The sequence below is a fragment of the Narcine bancroftii genome, chromosome 10 (assembly GCF_036971445.1).
Source record: "Narcine bancroftii isolate sNarBan1 chromosome 10, sNarBan1.hap1, whole genome shotgun sequence".
In the NCBI taxonomy this organism is placed as follows: Eukaryota; Metazoa; Chordata; class Chondrichthyes; order Torpediniformes; family Narcinidae; genus Narcine; species Narcine bancroftii.
In genome coordinates this window covers 62,665,524-62,691,000 of record NC_091478.1, presented here as the reverse complement: position 1 = coordinate 62,691,000, position 25,477 = coordinate 62,665,524, and the positions used below count along the sequence as shown (strand labels likewise).

The following is a 25,477-nucleotide window of genomic DNA, read 5'->3' as shown; positions in this document are numbered from 1 at the left end:
TGTGTGACCCTGGGCTCCCAACACTCGGGGTTCACCCTCTGTGTGACCCTGGGCTCCCAACACTTGGAGCCTCACCCTCTGTGTGACCCTGGACTCCCAACACTCGGGGTTCACCCTCTGTGTGACCCTGGGCTCCCAACCCTTGGGGCCTCACCCTCTGTGTGACCCTGGGCTCCCAACACTCGGGGCCTCACCCTCTGTGTGACCCTGGGCTCCCAACACTCGGGGCCTCACCCTCAGTGTGACCCTGGGCTCCCAACACTCGGGGCTTCACCCTCTCTGTGACCCTGGGTTGTCAACACTAGCTGGAAAAACTCTGGAAATTCCATTACAAAGCCTTCCATCCCCCACTATCCCTCTCCCAATGAAACCAGAGATTACTTCCCCAAATCTGCAAAACTTCAACAACCCAATCAATAAGAAAATGAAATCCATCCTCCTTTTTAATTATGTTTTTTTTCAAAAAGACTCTCACATCAGTCTCCTGAAGATTAAAATTAAATTACTATTGGGTCATTAAATGTTTCATTTTATCAAAAGAGGTGCAAGGATTATCATCAATCCGCAACATTCTCGATGAACAGAGTAAGTGCTGTATCTGTGCAGGTGGCTGGATGCCTTGAGAATGTCCAACGACTGTCACTGGTCAGTCTGGCTGCTTAATGTCTGAATGATTAGTGACAACGTTCCAAGAATCAGTGGTCAGGTTGGGATGAGGGGTCGGGGGGGTGGGGGGTTGTGTAAACCTCTCAAATGTTTGGGCAAGAGGGTGAGGGCAGGCAAGGCATGCTCCATTCACAACTATGAGGGAAGAAGGCCAAGTGATGTGGAACAGTTGACACACCACAGATACTGGAAGCTGAAGCGAAATACTGTCCTGCAGGAACTCAGCAGGTCGAGTTGCTTCATTGGGAGAGAAGGGAAAGTCAATGCTTCACCTCAAGGTCCTGTATTGATAGGAGAGTTTCTGGTCAAGACATCGACCATTCTTTCTCACCCACTGATGCTGCTCAACCCGCTGAATTCTTCTGTCACAGTTTGTCTAGCTTAGGATGTGGGCTGGTTGATGGGAATCAGTGCCTGAATACTCCTAGAGATTCACAGTAACCCCTTTCCAAAGGAAATACTCCCAGACACTCACAATAACCCCTTTCCGAAGGGAATACTCCTAGAGACTCACAGTAACCCCTTTCCAAAGGGAATACTCCTAGAGACTCACAGTAACCCCTTTCCAAAGGGAATACTCCTAGAGACTCACAGTAACCCCTTTCCGAAGGGAATGCTCCTGGAGACTCACAATAACCCCTTTCCGAAGGGAATACTCCTAGAGACTCACAGTAACCCCTTTCCGAAGGGAATACTCCTAGAGAGTCACAGTAACTCCTTTCCGAAGGGAATGCTCCTGGAGACTCACAATAACCCCTTTCCGAAGGGAATACTCCTAGAGACTCACAGTAACCCCTTTCCGAAGGGAATACTCCTAGAGACTTACAGTAACTCCTTTCCGAAGGGAATGTTCCTGGAGACTCACAATAACCCCTTTCCGAAGGGAATACTCCTAGAGACTCACAGTAACCCCTTTCCGAAGGGAATGCTCCTGGAGACTCACAGTAACCCCTTTCCGAAGGGAATACTCCTAGAGACTCACAGTAACTCCTTTCCGAAGGGAATGCTCCTGGAGACTCACAATAACCCCTTTCCGAAGGGAATACTCCTAGAGACTCACAGTAACCCCTTTCCGAAGGGAATGCTCCTGGAGACTCACAATAACCCCTTTCCGAAGGGAATGCTCCTGGAGACTCACAATAACCCCTTTCCGAAGGGAATACTCCTAGAGACTCACAGTAACCCCTTTCCGAAGGGAATGCTCCTGGAGACTCACAATAACCCCTTTCCGAAGGGAATACTCCTAGAGACTCACAGTAACTCCTTTCCGAAGGGAATGCTCCTGGAGACTCACAATAACCCATTTCCGAAGAGAATACTCCTAGAGACTCACCGTAACCCCTTTCCGAAGGGAATACTCCTAGAGACTCACAGTAACTCCTTTCCGAAGGGAATGCTCCTGGAGACTCACAATAACCCCTTTCCGAAGGGAATACTCCTAGAGACTCACCGTAACCCCTTTCCGAAGGGAATACTCCTAGAGACTCACAGTAACTCCTTTCCGAAGGGAATGCTCCTGGAGACTCACAATAACCCCTTTCCGAAGGGAATGCTCCTGGAGACTCACCGTAACCCCTTTCCGAAGGGAATACTCCTAGAGACTCACAGTAACTCCTTTCCGAAGGGAATGCTCCTGGAGACTCACCGTAACCCCTTTCCGAAGGGAATACTCCTAGAGACTCACAGTAACTCCTTTCCGAAGGGAATGCTCCTGGAGACTCACAATAACCCCTTTCCGAAGGGAATACTCCTAGAGACTCACCGTAACCCCTTTCCGAAGGGAATACTCCTAGAGACTCACAGTAACTCCTTTCCGAAGGGAATGCTCCTGGAGACTCACAATAACCCCTTTCCGAAGGGAATGCTCCTAGAGACTCACAGTAACTCCTTTCCGAAGGGAATGCTCCTGGAGACTCACAATAACCCCTTTCCGAAGAGAATACTCCTAGAGACTCACAGTAACCCCTTTCCGAAGGGAATACTCCTAGAGACTCACAGTAACCCCTTTCCGAAGGGAATACTCCTAGAGACTCACCGTAACCCCTTTCCGAAGGGAATACTCCTAGAGACTCACAGTAACTCCTTTCCGAAGGGAATGCTCCTGGAGACTCACAATAACCCCTTTCCGAAGGGAATACTCCTAGAGACTCACCGTAACCCCTTTCCGAAGGGAATACTCCTAGAGACTCACAGTAACCCCTTTCCGAAGGGAATGCTCCCAGAGACTCACAGAAACCCCTTTCCAAAGGGAATACTCCGAGAGACTCACAATAACCCCTTTCCAAAGGGAATACTCCTAGAGACTCACAGTAATCCCTTTCCAAAGGGAATACTCCGAGAGACTCACAGAAACCCCTTTTCGAAGGGAATACTCTGAGAGACTCACAGTAACCCCTTTCCAAAGGTCTACCATTATAACATCCAATAAAAGGAACTGCAGTTGTCACCTATCCAGCTCCAGACTTACTGGGGTATGTCCGGAAATATTTAACTGAAACCAGATAGTAGTGATCCCAACCATGAAATGTGGATTTTTTTTTAATTTATCCACAGTTATTTCTGTGAGTTATGACATTATGGTATTCTTCTTTAGAAGGTTCACAATGTCTGCCGTTCACTTTCGTAGAGTTAGAGTCACACTGTGTGGAAGCAAGCCTTTAGTTCATCTTGGCCCGCACCAACCAAAATGTCCCACCCACACTAGTTCCACCTGCCTGCATTTGGCCCATATCCCTCTAAGCCCAACTATCCATTTAACCCCCCCCACCATTTAAAAAAAGACATTGAAATAGTCCCTGCCTCAACTACCTCCTCCAGCAGCCCATTCCATGCACTCAACATCCTGTGTAAAAATGTTACCCCTCAGATTCTTGCTCACTCTCTCCTCCTTCACCTTAAACCTATGTCTTTTGCTCACCGATTCCCCTTCTCTTGGCACAAGACTGTGTGCTCACCTGATCTGTTTCTCTCATGGTTTTGTACACCTCTATGAGATCACCCTTCATCCTCCTGGGCTCCTAGCCTGCTCAACCTCTCCCTATAGCTCAGGCCTCTGAGCCCTGGCAACATCCCCGTAAAGCTTCTCTGCACCCACTTCAGCTCAACAACATCTTTCCTATAGCATGGTGACCAAAATGAGCACAATGTCCCACATGGGGCCTCACCAACATCTTGTACAGTGTCGTCATCAGATGCCAGCAGACCTGGCCTGGTTCAGGGTCTGCATGTAAAACATCACGAAGTTACACAAGAAAGCTTATGGAGAGAGGGCAGTCAACCCATCTTATTGTTGTACCACCCTGCTCTTTCCCTGCAGCCTGCTAGGCTTTCTCTTAAACATTCTCTAATATTTCATTGATATCTATTATTCATTCTCCAGCCACTTGAGACCAGAGCACAACAGTCTGCGGAGTTTATTTAATAATCCCAGCCCTGGCACTTTTCCCAATGCACTGCCAGACTGAGACCACCCGTACAATGGAGGAACAACACTCCATCTTCCAACTGGGCCCTCTCCAACCAGGTAGATTAGTATCGACTTCTCTGGCTTTCATTAAAATCACACCCCCCTCCCCTTCCCCATCTCTCCTTTGCCTGTCTCATTTCACACAGACATGATAAATTCCACCTAGTCCCTTATCACATTCAATTAACACCTTTTGTTGGTCTGGATTCCTCCCCCATTGTTTGAATTCAGAGACTTTCTGAGACCGTACATCCTGCTTCTGCCTTTTCTGATTTTTCTTTGAAGAAGGGCTCAGGCCTGAAACGTCGGCGATATATCCTTGTCTCTTATAGATGCTGAAAAGACCGGCTGAGCTCCTCCAGCATCTCGGTGTGTTTACTGCCTCATTTCATATCCTCTGATGCCAGTGTGGAATCTCTGAACTGGCTCTCTAATTAAACTATCATAATTTGCATATTATATTGATCACCTTTCTCTGCTCTCAAAACAAAAATTTGACAGGACAACTGAAATTCCTCCTTTTCTCTGCAAAGAAACCACCCTCTTCTTTAACCCACTCCAAATTGTTCAGAGCTGAACAGGGCTTTTTAACATTGATAATTCCTGTTACAGCGAATACCACAACTTGATCTGCACCTGTAGCACATTTAACAGTCCCATTTAATTCATATTGCCTCTCCTGTGACTTCCTAGCACAACTTATCACTTCACCCTTCTCTACTGATTTCTCAGTCTGTGTGCTCCTGCAATTCAAGCTGTTGTCAAGCTCTGAAGTTATTGTCCCTTCTCCACAAAGTAAAAGCAACCCAATTAATTTAGTAGGATTTCCAAATTGAATCCAGTTGGTACAGTCGTCCACATCCTATTGGACAATTTGCACCTTTCCTGCAACTATCTTCTCTTTCCTGGATTTTCTAAGCTTCCTCTTCCCATCCAAATCCCCATTTCCTTCAGACCCAACTTTTGCTACCTTGCCTGTCCACGATTATGCATTTTGCGATTTTGCACCCTACTGTGCGCATTTCCTCCTCCTGTTCAACTGCCAACCTTCTTTTTCCAGACACCGCATTTTCCCAAAAGGTCACTCATCTTTACCGTCAGACGAGTTGCCATCAACCAAGATTGTAAACTCCGTTTTGGTCTCCTGCACTCCCGGGTGGTTTTCAGAATTTTACAAATCCATTTTTTAACTTTCATTCAAGCTGTGCGTGCCTTCAAAATGCAAACAGGGAGCCAGTTTAAAGGCGCAATGTCTCTGCAAGGACGTGAGAATTCAGTCAACGCCATCCGATTGCCTGGGCCGAGGAAAGTCTGGCTTGCGTTAAACTGTTTTACTGCAGGTATACTGGACGTCATCCACCTTGATGCAAGTGTGTCTGTGGTGTTTTCCTTGTCTTTTTTTTTCCATTTTCCTTCCACTCCCCAGCAAAGGAGTTAAGATAATTTTCTTTAAAAAAACAGCACCGTTGCAAATAATAAATATGTTTAAATAGGGGGAAAAAAATGGCACACAGGACAGAAGTTAGAGGGTGAAGTGGCAGCTACAGGCTTTGGCTTCAATTGTTACAAATCCCCAATTATTTTTCATACAAATCTCCGTAGATACTCCAAAAAAAAATCCAAGGCCGGCGTGTGCATTTGAGCACACTTTTTATACGTGCGCATGTGCACACACACACACACACACACACACACACACATGCTGCAGTGGAATAGTGCATGTAAAAATGAAACTGGATGGAAAGACCTGGAGAGGCCACCCTCTTCCACCCGAGGCACCTCCACTGCTGTGTCACAGTCTACTTGGGGATTAGCCTCAGCAGCTCCTCGTCCGTCAGGCCATTGACCGCAGTGATGTGGTGCAGCTGCTCCAGGTAGCGGACTTGGTCTCGCATGAAGTGTGGGATGCGCGTGTTCTGCAGGACGGCACATTTCTTCAGGTGATCCACATCCTCGAATGAAACCTGAAGTGTGGGGGGGGGGGAAAAAATATTACTGCCCTGACCGTGAAACAAGATGGCAAGGCTCAGAAATTGCTGCATTATTTCAGCATTAAAGTAGGAAAAAAAATTTCATAGGGCTTCACTGATGAATTGTTGAGTAAAATTTGATGCCGAATCACATAGAAAGTATGGAATGGCAGGAAGCCATAGACTCAGTTTTGCCTGTTACATTTAAATGCAAAACCCCAGCAGTGACTGGTCTTGTTACACTGTTTTTACTGGGCTGTATGTCTAAATGTTATATGTAAATGTAAGTTTTCACTGCATATCTGTCCTCGAGACAATAAACTAAATTCAGTAGGCCTCCTGCCAGGCTGCAGGGAATCGAGACCAGGGGTCAGGAATATGTTGGAGAGTAGGCTTCCCTCAGGCCACAGGGAATTAGCACCAGGTCCACAATGAAATGGAGGCAGCTGGATACGAGGTTCGAGCACCAGGCAATGAACTACATCAGGGAAGGACACATGATCCTCTACAATTCACTGTCTCGGTAGAGCAGTGGTTCTTGATCTTTTTCTTTCCACTCACATACCACTTTATGTAATCCCTGTACCATCAGTGCTCTGTGATTAGTAAGGGATTGCTTAAGGTGGGATGTGGTTGGGAAGGGAAGATTGAGAATCACTGCTCTAGGCCCAATTGTTACTGATATATTTTGCTTGAGAAAAATTGTCATTGGCCCATTTCTGAAACCGTGCACATAACGAGTCAATGAGGGACGATTAAAACAGTGGTTTTCAAAATTTTTCTTCCCACCCACATCCCACCTTAAGCAATCCCTTACTAATCACAGAGAACCTATGGCATAGGGATTACTTAAAGTAACATATGAGAGGAAAGAAAAAGGTCGAAAACCACCACTGTAGGGACTTCTAAATTTCCCATATTTTTTCTGCAAAACAACGCTGGAGTAAGGTGATGCTTTTGGACACCCAAAATAAAGCTTTTCACTCTATCCCATCCATGTGACAATGCAAACAAATTTAAATCTACGGTTCTCACAGATTGCCCAAGGTGAAAGGATTAGCTGTCAACTGGCCATTCAAAGACAGCTGCTGGATAATATCCCACAGATGACAGATGGGCGAAATACCCGAGAGGGCACAATTTTGATGTGGAGCAGGAAATGTTTTACAGAAATGTGGACATGCCTAAGATTTCTCCCTGTGTTTCACACATTCATTAGGAGAGACCCCAAGAGACAAAGAGCAATGGGTTTCTCCCCCAGCAGGGATTCTGACTGGGCATCTCTCAGCACCTTGACACGGTGCACTACACAAGAGGAAGACCACCATCTCGCATCTACACTCCACAGAGCAACACAGCAATTGCAAAGGGCAGTGTGCTTTGAGAGAATATAGAGATTGAAGGATGGATGTCATTCCAACCCAGCAGCTACCCAACAAATGCAAACCTCCAAATGCCCATTATAACCAGCATGGCGAGTACAAAGCTCCAACTGGATGACTTTCAACTTTATGGTACATGCATTAGGAAATATCAGCCATTCTATTGCTACTTATGCCAGTGGTTTGTGAACAAAACTTCCAATGACATATGGATGTTCCGCATTATTTTATGAAGGAGTTAAGAGAGCAGAATGCAAGGCCTAGAGGGCTCAGAAATCATAATAGAGAGTAGATAAAGAAGGGATGGATCATTAAATTCATGTGCCACATTATATTGATTAAAGGAATATCAAGAAGACTCAGATGTTGTTGCCCATCCTGTGATACAGTACATTCCTCAATGTTGAATTATTCTTTGGCATGGGTTCCAAACCTCTCCTGCCACTTCTACCAATGCAGGGCTATATTCTCCTGCCACTTCTACCAATGCAGGGCTATAACTATCAGATATAAATGATGAGATGTAGAGTAGGCACCATTACCTTTCCCAGTGCTGCCAACATCTTGAAGTCAATGGTCTTCCGGTATCGAAGCAGCATCAACACACCATCTAAATACACCTGATCCTTACTGAAACAGCCTGCAGACAAAAAGGAGCCGAGATATGAATGAGGCATTGTTCAGAAAACACCCCAAACAGGACCCATGGACACCATAAACATCACTAAATGTTATTGACTGTTCTTCCCTTTTCCTGTAAAAACCAACAGATGGTGACAGGAGGAGCAATTTTGATGCACTCCCAGGCCAATTAGGCATCTTTAAGAAAAATACATCTTTGCATGTGGTGTATGTGAAATCAGACGCATCGTGATCTAGACATGTGGTCACATAATGTTCTCTACATGATGCAATTGATTTTCTTTGAAAGAGAAGGTGTTCCAAGAGATCGGTTGTACAATTATTTGAATAGCCAGAAACTGATTAGGGATAGTCAACATGGTTTTGTGTGTGGTAGATCGTGTTTAACTAATCTTGTAGAGCTTTTTCGAGGAGGTTACCAGGAAAGTCTGACCTGGAGCCTGCATGTGATGCAGTCACAAAGAAGGCTCGCCAGCAGCTATACTTCATGAGGATTTTGAGGAGATTTGTTAAGTCACCGAAAACTCTTGTAAACTTCTACAGGTGTAACGTGGAGAGCATTCTGGCTGGTTGCATCATTGCCTGATAAGGAGGCGCCAACTCTCAGGAAGGTTCAGAAGGTCTGTATTCATGGTGACAAAGCGAACTGGATTCAACAATGGCTGGATGGGAGAAGCCAGAGAGTAGTGGTGGATGATTTTTTCTCAGACTGGAGGCCTCAGGGATCGGTGCTGGGATCATTGATGTTTATCATCTATATCAATGATCTGGATGATAATGTGGTAAATTGGATCAGCAAGTTTGTAGATGACACTAAGATTAGAGATGTTGTGAACAACTAGGATGACTTTCAAAGCTTGTAGAGGGATCTCGACCAGCTGGAAAAATGGGACAGAAAATGGCAGATGGAGTTTAATGCAGACAAGTATGAGGTGTTGAATTTTGGAAGGATAAACCAAGAAAGAACATACATGGTGAAAGGTAGGGCACTGAGGAGTGTGGTAGAACAGAGGGATCCGGGAAAACAGATACATAATTCCCTGAAAGTGGCTTCACGGGTGGATAGGGTTGTAAGGACAGCTTCTGTGAAAAATGACGTAGGATTATGGATTGAGGGGGCTACGAATACCAGATTTTAAGAAATATTACTTGGCAGCCCAGACGAGGTTTCTCGCATCTTTATTTGAAGATGATGATCCACCAAAATGGGTTAACATGGGACTACATAGTATGGGGGAGAGGGTGGCGAAAGGTTTCATTTCCAAATACCAAATAAATAAATAAAAGAATGCATAACCCCATCCTGAAACATCTTATAAGAATCTGGAAGGAAATTAATAATTGTTTTGGTAAAGTGAATGTAATAATCGCCAAAAGCACCCTTGAAACGTTACGAGCAGAAGCCTCTGAATTTTGGTAACAAAATTCTGGATATTTGGCATTGAAGGGGGGATCCAAAACACTGAGGACTGCTGTAAGAATAGTCAGCTCATGTCCTTCAAACAACTGAAGGATAAATATGATTTGCATAATGGAACCTCTCTCTATTTTCTCCAGTTAAGATCCTTCCTGAGGGAAAAATGGGGCCCTACCATGACCCCACCTGAAGGGAACAAGGTGGAAACGCTACTTCAACTGGGAGAGGCTCCCAAATTTAATTCCGGAATGTACTTGGTGCCCAAAACCGGGCCTGCAAAAATCGAGAGAGAGTGGGAGACGGACTTGGGAATAATGATGGATGAAGAGTGTTGGTCAGATTTATGTCGGGAGACCATGACATCAGTGATCAATGCCAGACTTCGATTGGTACAATTTCTTACACCAATTATACCTCACACCACAAAAATTACATAAAGGAAAGCCAAGGGTATCAAAAATGTGCTTCGGTTATGGGTTAGAAATTGGTACTTTTATATACTCCACATGGACCTGTGCAAAGGCAAGTTTTTGGCTTGAATTATCTAGGATTATGGGAGCAGACTTCCCACTGGACTCTGAGCTGTATTTATTGCGAAACCTGGCGGACATGGACAGAAAATTAACTAAATTCCAAATTAAATTTGTAGATATTGCCCTGTCAGTAGCAAAAAAAAATGCATTGTTATCACCTGGAAGTCCAACTCCACCCTCCTCATCTCTCGATGGTCCATGGAGATGCACAACTGTGTGCCCATGGAGAAAATAACATATAATTTAAGAAATAAAAATGACACTTTTGCCAAAATATGTCAACCTTATCTAGAGTAATTTGGTGCCCTATTATAAGAACAGCTCACAGATCTAAAATATCTGACAAAACAGCAGAGAAGCTGCAAAGACTGGAAGTTGATTAATCTGGTCGGATGCTGAATTTCTCTTTCCTTTACCAATTTCTGTCTCTTCAGTTGTTTTGTTTTCTTTAGATTTTGGGGGTGGGGGTGGGAGGGGTATTACAAATTAATATTGTATTTGACTCTCAGAAGCGAATTGTACTAAAAGAATGTGTAAATATGTTAAAAATGACTGTTTTTAAACACGATACTATGTTTTAAAAAACAGAAAAATAAAATTTTCAAAAAAAAGAGCGCTTTTGATATTTTGGCCTTCATAAATCAAAGTATTGAGTACAGGAGTTGGGATGTTATGGTAAAGTTGTATAAGACATTGGTGAGGCCATATTTGGAGTATCGTGTGCAGTTTTGGTCACCAAACTACAGGAAAGGTATCAATAAGATCGAAAGAGTGTAGAGAAGATTTACTAGGTTATTGCCTGGACTTCAGGAACAGGGAAGGTTAAACAAGGTTAGAACTTTATTCCTTGAAGTGTAGAAGAATGAGAGGAGATTTAAAATTATGAGGGGGAAGTAAATGAAGATAGACTTTGTTCCACTGAGGGTAGGTGAGATACAAACCAGAGGACATGGGTTAAGAGTTAAAGGGGAACATGAGGGGGAGCTTCTTCACATAGAGAGTGGTGGGGTGTGGAACGAGCTTCCAGCTGAAGTGGTGAATGCGATCTCAATTTTAACATTTAAGAAGAATTTGGACTGGTACATGGGGAGGAGAGGTATGGAGGGCTATGGACTGGTTGCAGGTCAGTGGGACTAGCCAAAAACATGGTTCGATACAGATTAGAAGGGCCAAAGGAGACCGTTTCTGTACTGTAATGTTCTATGGTTCTAATTATAACCATTATAATTATAAGTCATTTGATATCCTTTGGAAAATGTAATTCGGTATTTCTTTCCTATGTTCCTAATCTTAGAGAGAAACACTAGACCATGCAGACTGCTATATCTCTGCTCTTCCAACACACATCTGCACCTTTGCAAAACGTCTCTGCTCTTCTACCCAAACCTCTTGCAATAAAGGCCACCTTACCATTAACCTTCAGAAGTGCATTAACCATCTACGATTCATGAAGCAAGGACACTGAGGTCCCTCCAATGTCGTTCAATCCCTCACCTTCTAAAATAAAACTGTCCTTATACTTTTATGTGACATTATATTTCAGTTGCCGGGGCTTGTCTATTCCCTTTGCCTATTTATACCCCAGCCTGGAAGCTCCTCTGTAATCTCCTCACAGCTCATCCTGCCACCCTTCTTTGCATTAACAGAGAAAAATATTAGAGATTTTGATCAATCTCTTCCTCTGGTTTAGTGGTGCAAATTGTGAAAAGTTGGAACCCCGGCAGTAATCTGTGCAACCCCTACTGCTCATATCATTCCAGCTCAATAAAATGGCTTACGTATTCCCACGTTCTGTTTTCTGCCCTTTTTCATTCCATTCCATTCCATAGATGGTGCTCTCATTTAAAAATCTGTTGTGTAGCATCTTACTGAAACCCTTCTGAAAATAGTCATGTTGTAAGATGTTTATAATATGTATATTTGCACTATAATGCTGCAGCAAACACCGAATAAATTGTGAAAATCCAACCGTGCTGCTTCCACTGGTCTGCCCTTGTCTATCCTACAAAGTACTGTGACAGAGTATATAGGTATGTTTTTGGGAGATAAATTGGGAAAGGTTTGTTAGTGTAGGTCACATACAAACACTTTAAAACAGATCTTATTTGAAATACTAGAGCTCTGCTAATACTAGACATATCAGTTCCACAGCTTTTGCAAGAGCTTTGGAGAGTGCTCAAGAGACTTCACTAATGGATTGTTGTTTACAAAAGGCAACAGATGAAAGATTTTGTTGGAGCTGCAGATTGTCTGGAGTTGTTCTAAGAGGGTCATGTGGTTTTGCAAGCAGAGAGAGTAAAACAGGCTTTCTCTCAGAGATCACTTCTACAGTGTTACAGCCAGCAGACAGCAGCTGAGACTGGAACAGGACAAGCTGGCAAGCTTGTGGAAAGCCCCATTTGGAAGATGGGTTTGTAAGTGCTTTGTTCAGCCTGGTCAAAGCCCTTGTAGTTCATGCAAGAGGAGAAAACTGGCTGTCTAATGTTTCACTTAGAACAAGTGAAACAAAAAGGCACTCTGTAGTGACCTAAAAGAAAGAGGTTATCATCTGGAGAGCCCCGAAGGGGGCGTTTCATCAGCAAGACACTGGAGTGGCTGATTAAAAAGGAATCAGTTGTGGATGTCCTGGAACAACAAATCTCTCTCTGAAAACCTTCCTGAGTGGTAACCATTTACCTTTCAAGCATCAAAGCCTGGTGAACTTTATAAATGTTAAATTCTGTGCACAGTATAAGAATTGCCTGCAACCAGTGAACTTGGAGGAATGAGATTGGACTTTGAACCAAAGAACCTTTCTGAACTTACACACACATTACATACAAGTGCGCTTAGAATTAGAAAGGGGCTAGGTTAAGTTAAAGTGTGTTTCTATTTTCATGTTTAAAAGATAATTAAAAGCAACTTTTGTTTAAGTAACCATTTGTCTTGGTGAATATCTCTTGATGCTGGGCTTATGGGTCCTCTAGGCTCATAATAGTACAACAGTGAAATATTTTCAGCACCTTTGTCTAGTACTTAGTGCAGTAAGGATGGCTTTAATGAAGCTGAAGCACATTGTTATGGTGAAGGAGATAGAGTTTCATCCAGCAAGTGGCCCCTCCAAATATCAATTAGTGTCTTTGTAACAAACACAAAGGTTTCTTAAAACATGACAACTAATTGGTTTTATAAATATAAATGATCCAGACCTAGTTGAGAAGTATCCGTTTGCCCTCTTTTGGCTCGCACGCAGTACTCCCATCGAGTGTTAGGGTCTTCGACGAACTTAGCAATGTCTTCAAATAGCTGACAAAAAGGCATCTGACTGGCCTGGAAGACAGTGTAGTAAAGCAGAGCCGCTCGCCACAGGAATGGGTACTTGCGGTACAGGACGCTGTTTAAGCTAGCCAGCCCTTCTTCAGTTGGGTTAGCGGGCTTCAGGCCGTACTGCTTCCTGCCTGCTGCACTATGCCAGGGTTGGTGGCTGTTGTTGACCCCTCGAATGTAATGCGTTCCTGATAAATGTGACACATACCAAATAAATAAATGGAGTTAAAAATCCTCACTTCATTAACAAACGCCATCATCAGGAGCAAAGCTGGCACAACTTCAGTCAAAGTGGGCAGAATTTTACTTAAGGCTGGGCGATACAGTTACAACCACTTGGCAGGGGTAGGTTTCAAGATCCTTGGAACTGCCTGCGATGGAGAGGGGCAGTTAAACGGGACAGTCACCTCCCATCCCACCTTAAATAAATGGGAGGGAAAATTCAGTGTTTGCATAATGATTACACAGCTTGACATATTTTACATAGAAATCATAGATACAAATCATGGCTTGTTGCTTTCAGTGAGATCTGGAAGACAGAGGTTTGGTGAAGATTTGATCTTTGGAATGTAAAAAGTTCATTTTGCAGGATGGGACAGTGTCAGATCAGGAGATGGCAGAGACTATTGTTTCGTTTGTATTGCAGTTGACTTGAAATTAGGAATGTGAGGTATATACTAACAGACCAAGCTGCTAGGGATAGGCTGATGAGACAGACAGATAGATGGCTAAGAGTTTATGCAAGGCAATGTGAAGTGTTACATTTTGGCAAGATGAGGAGAGACTAGATAAACAGAGGGAACCTTTCTAAAGAGTATGGTGAAACACGAAGTCTGCAGACACTTTAAAAAAAAACCCACAGAAATGCTGGAGGAACTCAGCTGGTCTTGCAGTGTCCATAGGAGGTAAAGATATATAACCAACATTTCGGGCCTGAACCCTTCTTCAACAAAGGAAGACATCTGACTATAGACTGGAGAGAGAAAGGGGGAACAATGGGAGGGGGAGAGTCCAGACCACAAGCCAAACAATGTGAATTGGATATGATAAGAGAAAAGGTGAGAATTGATTTTGGCTCTGTGAAAGGAGACAGAGAGAAAAGGGGAGGGAGAGAGGTGGGAAAGGTGACGGGGGAAGGAGAAGAGGGGATGGGGTTTAACAAAAACTGGAGAAGTTGATGTTACTGCCATCCAGTTGGAGGGTGCCCAGATGGAAGATGCGGTGTTGGTCCTCCAATTTGTGGGTCGTCTCAGTCTGACAGTTCATAAGACCATGGACAGCAAGGGAATGGGGTTGGGAATTGAAATGGGCAGCCACTGGGAGATCCACTTTATTGCAACGGACAGAGCTGAAGTGCTCAACAAAGGGATCTCCCAGTCTGCACCCAGTCTCTCCAATGTAGAGGAGACCACAACGGGAGCACTGGATGCAGTAGATGATGCCTGCAGATTCTCAAGGGAAATATTGCTTCACTTGGAAGGTCTGTTTGGGGCCCCGAATGGTGGTGGAGGCGATCACAAGTACACGTGCCAAGGGGACGATTGGTGAGGAGGGAGGAGTGGACGAGGGAGTGCTCCCTGAGAAGGCAGGATGGGAGGAGAGGGGAATATGTGACTGGGGGTGGGATCACATAGTAGAAATTATCAGGGCTGTACAGAGAGGGGACAAAAAGAATTGCCAGTATGGATGGACTCAGGGGCATAACCATTGTGGAATTCTATGACTGGGTGCAAACCAGGCCAACACCAATGCCTTTGGCCTACATGGCAGCTCCTTTTCCCCTTCCAATGTCCCTATTACAGGATGTCCATGTATCACAGGGTCAGGGTCACCCATTGTGATTTAATTAAATTAGCACAATTACAAACAGCAACTGGCACCCAGAGCCATCAGGATAACACAGACAAATTCTGCAGAGCGGCGACAAAGGCAACAAACCAAAAGGCATCCCTCGATCCTACCCGATTTTGTTTCTGAAACGGACCTATTTCATGCCGCAGCATCCCTTCCAGCCAGTGCTGACGAGCCCCTGCCAGGTTAATGGTGAGCGTGGGCCGACAGTTCTCCACCATCATCACCGCCTGAGACAGCAGGTCATCACTCAGCCGCACCACCACCTGCAGAAGGAGAGGGTGAAACATACAGGTGTCAGGCAAGCCCATTGGGCCTCGTGACTTCGAATCCAACTGCCCACCAACTCTGCCCTTCACTCCCTCCCTTCGCTCTCTCCTGGGATGGTTATTCAACCAAGCCAAGAAAGAATGACTTCTCACTTTGGTAAAACCTTATTTAGATCTTTTCTTTCTTTTTACAATATTTTTATCGGTGTTTACATTATAAACAATTAAACAGCACGGTTATATATTTTGCTATAAGATTCAAGAGAGAAAAAATTCTTCCAAAAAAAATCCAGAGCACAATCATATTAAAGAAATAGAATTTAACAGCACAAAAAAAAAGAAAAAAGTCTTTAAAAAAATCTAAACCCCTACCACTAAGCAAGGTTAAAAGCTGACACGTAGGAATCAAGTGACCACAATCTGGAGATGGGCAGCACAGAACCCAAAGCTTCAGAACAACCCAAATTCTTAAGGGGATAGTAATAGTCCATAAATGGGCCTCACGTCTTTTGGAAATTAACATTTGACTCTTGAATAGCATATCTAATTCTTTCTAAAATTAAACAAGACATAATATAATTTAACCATGGTGCATGTGTAAGGGGAGCATTATCTTTCCAGTTAATCAAAATTGCATGTCTGGCTAACAACGAAGTAAAAGGGAAAATTTGGTTTTGAGTTGGAGTTCGTGAAAAGTCACCATCTCGAAATGATCTGAAAAGAGCAATTCAAGGGCAAGGTTCCAGTTTGAAGTTGAGAATCACCGATAATGTCTTTCCAAAATTTTTCTAAGCTAGGCCATGTCCAGAACATGTGACTCAGCAATTTACATCTTTTTAAACCTCTGGCACATCACAGCCAATGAAAAGTGGAGTTACTTTTCTGAAACTGGAATTTGTCATGCAAGATCCCAAAAACAGCAAATTATATATTTGTGCAGTTAAGTTTCTATAACTTAAGTGATGAAGATTGACTGGAACAGCAGAGAAGTGTGAGGGATAATGTTATGGGACATTTTACTGGTCTGCTCATCCTATTCAAGGAAGGATGCACTTCCAATGGATGTGGGGTACAGCAAAGGATTACCAGCTTGGTTTCTGAGTGGGTTGACTGTTGTTCATTCAGGGAGAGACTAAGTAGATAGGTGTGTTTTCTCGAGAATTTAGAAGAATGTGACCTCACTGAAATTTGAACAAAATTCTTCAGAGATTTGATGCAGTGCTGAAGTTCTTCCCAATTGGAGTGACTAAAATCAGGCATCGCAGACTCAAAATAAGGGAGGGGTCATTTCAGGATAGGGTTGAAAGGGAAATTTTTCACCTGGACAGTATCTCTATCCAAGATGGCTCTGTGGGCAGAAAGAGCTAAATGGAAGTGCTGAAGCCAAGAGTCCCATTATACAGTATGTTATACATTCCACTACCATTAATGTTATGGAAATTAGTTCTACCCATCAGCTCCTTTCTAAAGCCATCTGCAGCGTAGTTATTTAAGGGAGTAATTGATTGCTGAGAAGCTTTCGATAAACCCTTTTCCACTGGGATCACATGAGACAAGACAGTAAAAGCTTGGTTGAAATTGAGAGACTGGAAGAACTCAGCAGGTTGGGCAAGTGCAGAGTAATTGGCAGTGAAATATTCTGGGTCAGGACCCTTTATTAAGACGAAGGTGAGAAGGGTAGATAGCAACCGTAAAGACAGAGAGTCTAGGGAAGGGCCAATAGGTATAGGATCCTAGGCAGTTGAAGATGGGGGAGGTGGAGGGTGGGAGACAGGCAGGGGATTGTCTGTGAAGATTACTTGGTTCCAATGGATGAGTCCAAGAGCAGCCTCAGAATAAAAGCATGTCCCTTTACAACAGAGAGGAAATTTCTTCAGTCAAGTGGTTGATGAATCCATGGAATTCATTGTTACAGACAATAATGAAGGCCAAGCCACTGAACACATAAGAAATAGGAGCCCATCAAGCCTGCTCCACCATTCAATGAGATAGATCACAGCTGATCAGCTCATCTCCACCTACCTGTCCTTTCCCCATTGGGTAGATTTAAAGTGGAGATTGATAAGTTCTTGATTAGTAAGGGTGTTAAAGATTATGGGGAGGAGGCATGAGAATGGGGTTGAAAGGAAAATTACATGATTTGAAGGGCAGAGCAGACTTGATGGCCTAATTTGGCTCCTGCGTCTATGATCTTTCCATCTGTTCATCATCTGTTCCCATTCCCCCAGCCTACTCCAGCATTGCGTTTTACAGTCCCAGTGGTCTCCACTGTGTCTCGGCCCCTTTTTATGCTTGCTATCTCTCCTTCCCACTTGAGTCTTGAGAAAGGATTCTGATCTGAAATGTTTCCCTGCATGGATGCTGCATGACCTGCTGAGTCCCACCAAATTCTTATTGTTTGTTCAAAATGACAGCAACCATAGTTTCTTGTGTCTTGACAATTCCCATAATTCAACTCCTTTCTACAGCTTGTTCTAGAAACAGTCAACCTCTGAGTGAAAAGGTTGCCTGTTGAGTGTTTATTTCTGATTTCTACCATCCCTGCAGCTTTTTAAAAAATTTCAGTAAACCACCTGATTCTATGGCTAGGATTTATGAAACTGCAGTGTTTCCAGGTACAATTGTACAATTATACAGTTCAGAAACAGGCATTTCTGCCCAGCATGTCCATGCCAACCTCTTTGCCCATCTGATATAATGTTCTGTGACTTGATGGGTAGCTCCTACACTGACCCCATCCACATCGGTTGAGAAAGAGATCACATCCTGTTTAATGAGCCTCTGTGTGACCCCTGGGTCTCGCACACTACTACTACCCAACGGGTGAGGTGGGGGGGGGGGGGGGTGGCCTATCACACAGTAATGGAAATAACTTAGCCCTGCCCTTAGTGTTCCCTTCTGCCAGTGAAGACAAAGATTTTATATGCCCATTGACGTCCCTGATGTTTGGAGCCTTTCAAAGACCAATGCAAATCAAATAATTAAAATAGAGGCATCCCCTGCTTTTCTAAAGTTCGCTTTACGCCTCTTCGCTTTTATGAAAGACCTACATTAGTACCTTTTCTCGTTAACCGAAAGAAATCCGAAAAGGATTTTAGCTATTACGAAAAAAGGCGAAAAGAGGAAATAGAGTTCAGTGGGCTGGCGGGGAAGCGCGGGGGAGTGGGATCGGTGTGGGAACTGAGAGTGGCTGTCGGGGGAGTGCAGGGCAGAGGGATGGGTGTGGGGACTGAGAGCAGCTGTTGGGGGAGCACAGGACAATTGGATCGGAGTGGGGACTGAGAGCGGCTGTCGGGGGAACTCGGGGCAGTGGGGACTTATAGCAGGCTGTTGGAAGAGTGGGGCAGTGGGATCAGTGTGTGGACTGATAGTGGGCTGTTGGGGGAGCGTGGGGCAGTGGGATCAGCATGGGGACATAGCAGGCTATTGGGAGAGCGCAGGGTCAGTGGGATCAATGTGGGGACTGATAGTGGGCTGTCAGGAGAGCATGGGACAGTGAGATCAGCGTGGGGCTGTCAGGGGAGCATGGGGCAGTGGGATCAGTGTGGGAACTATAGTTGGCTGTTGGGAGAACGCGGGGCAGTGGGATCAGTGTGTGGACTGATAGTGGGCTGTGGGGGAGCGTGGGGCAGTGGGATCAGCATGGGGACTGATAGCGGGCTATTGGGAGAGCGTAGGGTCAGTGGGATCAATGTGGGGACTGATAGTGGGCTGTCAGGGGAGTGTGGGGCAGTGGGATCAGTGTGGGAACTATAGTGGGCTGTTGGGAGAACGCGGGGCAGTGGGATCAGTGTGTGGACTGATAGTGGGCTGTTGGGGGAGCGTGGGGCAGTGGGATCAGCATGGGGACTGATAGCAGGCTATTGGGAGAGCGCAGGGTCAGTGGGATCAATGTGGGGACTGATAGTGGGCTGTCAGGAGAGCATGGGACAGTGAGATCAGCGTGGGGACTAACAGTGGGCTGTCAGGGGAGCATGGGGCAGAGGGATCAGTGTGGGAACTATAGTTGGCTGTTGGGGGAGCGTGGGGCAGTGGGATCAGCATGTGGACTGATATCGGGCTATTGGGAGAGCGCAGGGTCAGTGGGATCAATGTGGGGACTGATAGTGGGCTGTCAGGGGAGCATGGGACAGTGGGATCAGCATGGGGACTAACAGTGGGCTGTCAGGGGAGTGTGGGGCAGTGGGATCAGTGTGGGGACTAACAGTGGGCTGTCAGGGGAGCGTGGGGCAGTGGGATCAGTGTGGGAACTATAGTTGGCTGTTGGGTTAGTGCGAGACAATGGGAACTCTCAAAATTTTTCCCATATAAATTTATGCCATTACGGCTTACAAAAGGTTTAATAGGGACACTCTACTTTGTTTTAGCAGCGGATACCTGTACTTAAATCAGTAATTTAGAAAACCTGAAGTCATCTCAAGCAGTTTAAAGCATAGTTGCCCAAGAAAGAATATTGCAACAAACAACATTTTTTTAAAATTGTAACTTGCCTTACACTTCTCCTTTGCCGTACAATATCTGTTCTGAGGCTTGGTCTAAACCATGACAGGATCCACGAGTAGATTCCTGGGACAAATGCCTGATGATTCCCAGTAGCTTTGTGCTTGTTTCCTGCTGAGTGCTCAGTGGCAATGATGCAGGTAGGACATGCCAGTGGGGCACGACCAGCGACTTCTCAACGGTCCTGGACCAACGTCATTCCTCCCTACTGGGGTCACATGACCACCATCTTGGTCTAGAGGCATGTTTTGCTGGTGTCCTTTGTTCCACAGAGTCACTGCTCAAAAATGATACTTCTTGAGAGTATCAAAGCAAGGAAGAACTGCAAAATCTCAACCTGTCAGCTTTATGCCAGGGGTAATGGAAGTATCTCCACAAGACTAGGATCCAATCTCACTCTTCAAACCCTCAGCTGCACATTTTCATAAATTTCTATAACTCTAAAATGTCCCGTGTGCAAATGCTCTGTCCCTTGGCTCAAACCAACCATCTTTCACTTCATTTTTACACATGTTCTTCTGCATCTGTCATCTAAAAGAGTTCCCATCTCACTTATCCACCCCATCTTGCCCTAACCATAACCCAACCATTTTCCATGCCTTAACTTTGGATGAACAAAGCTCACCACTTCTAAACTTATAGAATCACAGCACAAAAGTAGGTAATTTGACCTACCAAGTCTTTGTTGTTGACCATGCATTTACAGAAATCCAAATTTTATTCTTCCCACTGCTTTAACTCCTCCCCCCCCCCCCAGATTCTACCATTCAGGGCAATTTATAGCAGCCAAATAACCTACCAACCTGTGCATCTTTCACCCACCTGTGGGAGGAAACAGGAGCACTCGGGTCGGCTGCGGGGGGTTGGGGGTGGGGGGGGGAGCTCACACAGTGACAAGGAAGATCTCATCATGCAGGACACTGAAGGTTAGGGCTGGGGATGGGTCTCTGGAGCTGTTGGGCAGCAGCTCTACCAGCTGCATCACCCATTCTGTCTCCTGTAATGCAGCAGTGAGGAAAGAGGTGCCTCAAGTAGCTCCTACCAGCAGAGAGAGCCTGGAGATGGGCTTTTGTGACTGATGGTAATTTTGGGAACCAGCCATGCATGTGTGCGGGCCTGCACCAGAGGTATCCTATGTAGGGAAGCCCCCACGGACACTGCACCTGTACTGAAGCCTGAAACACAAGAACTAGAAGCTAGTTGGCTCCCTCTTCCCTACTTCGCTGTTCAATAAGATATGGCTTTTCTTTCAGTACACCAGATTCCTGGATTTTTCCAATATCCAAAAATCTATCCACCTTGCCACAAAATATGATCCATGACTGAGCCTCTGTGGTCCCCTTGCCTCGAGAATTCTGAAGATTTACTCCCCCTGAATGAAGAAGCATCTCCCTCTTGTCCAAATTGGCTGACTGGTTGAGTGTGTAATCCCTGATACGAAGTCCTCAGCCAGGGAAACATCATCTACCCTGACTGACTCCAGAGGAATTTTCAATGTTTCAATGTGATCGCCTCTCATTCTTCTGAATGCAGGATGGTGCAAAGTTGGCAAGGTGTTATGACAGAAGTCGCCTGCTTTCTCTCCTTTTCTCCTGAGAAGAACAAGGAATCACTGTGCTCTTTGCATTTCTGGTACACTTGATTTCTGCCCATTATGTTTGGAAAGGAAGTGGACTTAAATATTAGTTGATGAGATGGGTTCAGTTTAAGTTGATTTTTTTTCACAATCGATAACTATACATTATTGATAACTCTCTTGGAAATGTGCAGAGTTGCTCAGTACTGATTGACATAGGTGGAATGATATTTCTCTGGCATGAACCAGACATATTTCTAAGTCAAATTTTCCTGAGGGGCATCACAGCGTTTCCAGGGAATGTGAGTCTGCATGCTGCGCGCAGAATTAGCTACGTCTGAATTAGCAGCACAAATAGAACATGTTCCTCTCAGCCGTGGTTTTGGGGTGAACTGTAATTGGAGGCAGGACTCTAATTAATAGCATTGGGCACTTTGGGTTCACTCTTATGGCAACTTGTTACCTTCCACTTCATGCGAAGCCACATCCCACCCAGCTTAGGAAGAAACCTAATAGCCTGAATACACCTGGGACTGTCTGATCACGGAAGCTAACCAGGTTCAAGCCTGGTCAATACTTGGAGGGGAGACCGCCCGGGAACAGCAGGTACTGTAGGTTTCTCTAAGGGGCGTTGGACAAAGTGGTGAGTCTCTGTCTGCCTCACGGTTAAAGGATTTCATGTATGTTACATTCTAAATGTAGTATTGCATGACAATAATGGAACTTTTATCTTGTATATACAAGTAGCTTTAAATTCACACCAGCCCATTAGTTATTTAGCATTGGCTCTCCTCAATTTGCTTTATTTTCCTCGGGTTGTCTCCTTTCTTTTTCCAATGAGACTATGCCTGATTGGGTATAGTTACACAGACATAATTAAATTGGCTAAATTTCACTTTGCCAGCCCAAGGATGAAAGGCTAGCACAGAGGCTGACTAATTCTTGTCCTCACTGAGGATGTCCTCAGTGAGGACAAGAATTAGTCAACCTCTGTGCTAGCCTTTAATCTTCCATTTCTTTGGTCAGATTTAATTTTGGTAGGGATCTGTACTCGATCCACTGCTGTTCGGCATTTTACTCCTGATTAGAATGGCACGGTGAGTAAGTTTGCAGATGGGTAACATGGTTAGCGTAGCGGTTAGTGCAAGGCTGCACAGCACCAGTGACCGCGGGTTCTCCCTCGTCTGTGTGAGTTTTCCCCAGGGGCTCTGGCTTCATCTCACCATTCAAAAAATGTACCGGGGTGATACAAGTGTTACAGAGTTCTGTGTTTGTATTGGTCTATGTGTTGTGTGATTTTGTGTTGAAAAGTGACAGTTTGCCTTAGAGAGCAAAGGTTAAGGTGGACTGCTGAGAGAGTGGGAGATGGACTGAGCATGTGCAGAAAATGATCTAAAAATTTCTGGACTTGGACAATAAACCACCACTGGGGGTGCTGTGGAGTGGAAGGTGGCCCAGAGCATGAGGACAGTTAGAATGTTGGGCATTTTAAAAGGGATGAAAAATCCGAAGGCAGCCAGAAGGATCCCAACCAAGCCAGTGGTTCCCCTCTCTCTGTAGCAACACAAGACAACTTGATCTTTTGGCTTCAGTTTACCAAACAAACTAAATTCTGTTTCTGATCTTTGCTTCGGTTGAGATCGAAGTTTTGTGAGTCTTGTGTGTTTTGTGTTTGTTTTGTGTCTAAGTTTTTTCTGTGGGCTGGTTGGAAATATAACTTAGACTTTAATTACATATGTTATATTTAGGCTGGGGAATTTATTAGTTTTACACTGTTATAGAAATTTACATAGTAACCAGTGGGCATTGTTATAAAAGGGGGGATTTTGAATTAAAGTTTGAAGGTGAATTTTTGTTAATAAGGTAATTGTTCATCTTTACCCTTGTGTGATATGCCTTCTTTGTGGTTGCTGGTTTGATCTTGTAACACAAGTATATATGACTGTCAAAGGTGAGCTGGCCCGTCCACCACTGGTGACCCGCTCCCTGGTAATTCCTTCCCCTTGTGACCTCCCTCTCCCTGTCCTCAGTCAAGCACTTGGAATCGGGCCAGCACAAGTCTAAAATGTAATAAAGCCTATCGTTCCTCACTCTATCAGTTACTTGGGTGTATTTGGGTGGCATGGGCTCGTGCGCTTTATGTCTAAATTTAAAATGTCGATGAAATTGATAAAACTGGAGGTATGGTGGACAGTGAAGAAGGTTACAAGACTACTGAGTGATTCCTGATTAACTGGGGTGAGGAATGGTAGCTGGAATATAATTTTGCTTTGCCAAAATGCAACAGGACTTGCACTGAAAATGGTAGAGCCCTGGAGAGTGTTTGGAGAAAAGTGAGACAAAGGGGTACAGGTACCTAGCTCCCTGAAATTAGTGACATGGGTGGACAGGGTGGTGAAGAAGCCAACTAATATGATTGCCTTCATCGGCCAAGGCATTGAGTACAGGAATCAGGACATTATGTTACAACTGTACAAGATGCTGGAGAGACTCTGGTTGGAATATTGAGTGCAGTTTTGATTGCCTGGCCTCAGATAGGTCATTAAGTTGGAAGGAATGCAAAGAAGCTTCATGAGGATGTCACCAGGAATGGAAGACAAGTTAAAAGGCCAAGTTGGCTAGGCTGGGGCTGAGGGGAGACGTGACTGAGTTTGATAAAGTCACGAGGGGTGTAGATAATGTGAACAACCGTAGAATTTTTCCTAGATTAAGGAAATTGAAAACTAGAGGGGGTGAGCAGGGAGAGATTTAAAAGGAACCCAAGGGCAACATTTTCCACATGGACAGTGGTGCAGACCTGTATATGGAACTAGCTGCCAGAGGAAACTCTAGAAGCAGATACAACTATGACATTTAAAAGACATTTAGGCAGCTACTTGGAGAGAGAAGCTTTAGAGCAGCATTTCCCCAACTGGGTTCTGTGGAACGTCGCAGGGTTCTGCGGAAGAAATGATGATCTGCACAGGTGAAGCCAGTGACTGTGGGCCAAAGTCGGTGTCATTGCCATTGCTGGGGTGACACACATGGTGGTTTCTGGGAGCTGGCGACAGCGGCATGGAGATTTGCGGTGCGTGCGAGGAGGAGGGCTCTGAAATATAGCAGGAGGGCTGCGCGGCTGGCGGTGACTGATGTGGTGGGGGTAGCCCAGGCCTTTGGCTCTGGGTTCCGTGGAAAGTCGTAGGGGTTCCGCGGAAGAAATGACGATTTGCACGTCTCTACAGCTGGAGACTGTAGGCTAAAATCGGGCCACAGAGGCAGCCTGGGTCGTGGCAGGATTGCCTGGGCCACGGTGGGGAGGGAGGAGCGCCAGGATTAGCCGGGCCTGTGATGGGGAGCAAGGGGCGCTGAGCGTAGCCTGGGCCTATGGCGGGGACCGATATGTAGCAGGGGCAGCCTGGGCCACAGAAGGAGCAGCCTGGGCTGCACTAGTGAGTGAGGGGCAGTGATGGGGAGCAAGGGGTGGCCTGGACTGCGGCAGGGAGCGAGGTGTAGAGGGGCAGCCTGGGCCGAAGCAAGGAGCATGGGGTGACAGGGTTAGCCAGGCCTGTGGTGGGGTAGCCCAACTCCGTGGCAGGACAAGGTTGGGGGGGTGGGGGTGCCCAGGTGGAAGTTAATCCTCCACCGGGGAACTTATTTACTTTCTTATGACACGTGTATATACCAGGTCTTTTAAACTGTAAATGACAACTGGGGTTCCATGATTTCAAAGTGCTCCCCAAAAGGGTTCCGTAAGCTATGAAGTTTAGACACTCTGGTTTAGAGGGACACAAGCCAAATCCAGGGAAATGAGACGAGCTCAGATCAGCTACTTGGTTGAGTTGGACCAAAAGACCTGTATCTGTATTGTATAACCTCTGACTTTATGACTCAGCAGACTGAAGGCAGTTTATCTAATTGTG

General features: G+C 45.1%; 1 protein-coding gene across 11 annotated transcripts in view; it reads right to left on the bottom strand.

Annotated features, from left to right (window-relative positions):
• LOC138744615 (microtubule-associated tyrosine carboxypeptidase 1-like) overlaps window positions 1–25,477 on the bottom strand; it is a 115,946-nt gene that overhangs the window by 13,426 nt on the left and 77,043 nt on the right. For 9 of the 11 annotated variants that reach the window (XM_069901034.1, XM_069901029.1, XM_069901032.1 and 6 more), the window contains 4 exons: window positions 15,367–15,499; window positions 13,265–13,570; window positions 8,027–8,124; window positions 2,284–6,096 (listed from right to left, as the gene is read on the bottom strand). In XM_069901034.1, the coding sequence (XP_069757135.1) occupies window positions 5,932–6,096; window positions 8,027–8,124; window positions 13,265–13,570; window positions 15,367–15,499 (702 nt within the window). In that variant the 3' untranslated portion in view covers window positions 2,284–5,931. Of the gene's footprint in view, window positions 1–2,281; window positions 6,097–8,026; window positions 8,125–13,264; window positions 13,571–15,366; window positions 15,500–25,477 lie in introns of those variants that run through there. The other 2 variants (XM_069901038.1, XM_069901037.1) reach the window with 2 other exon arrangements.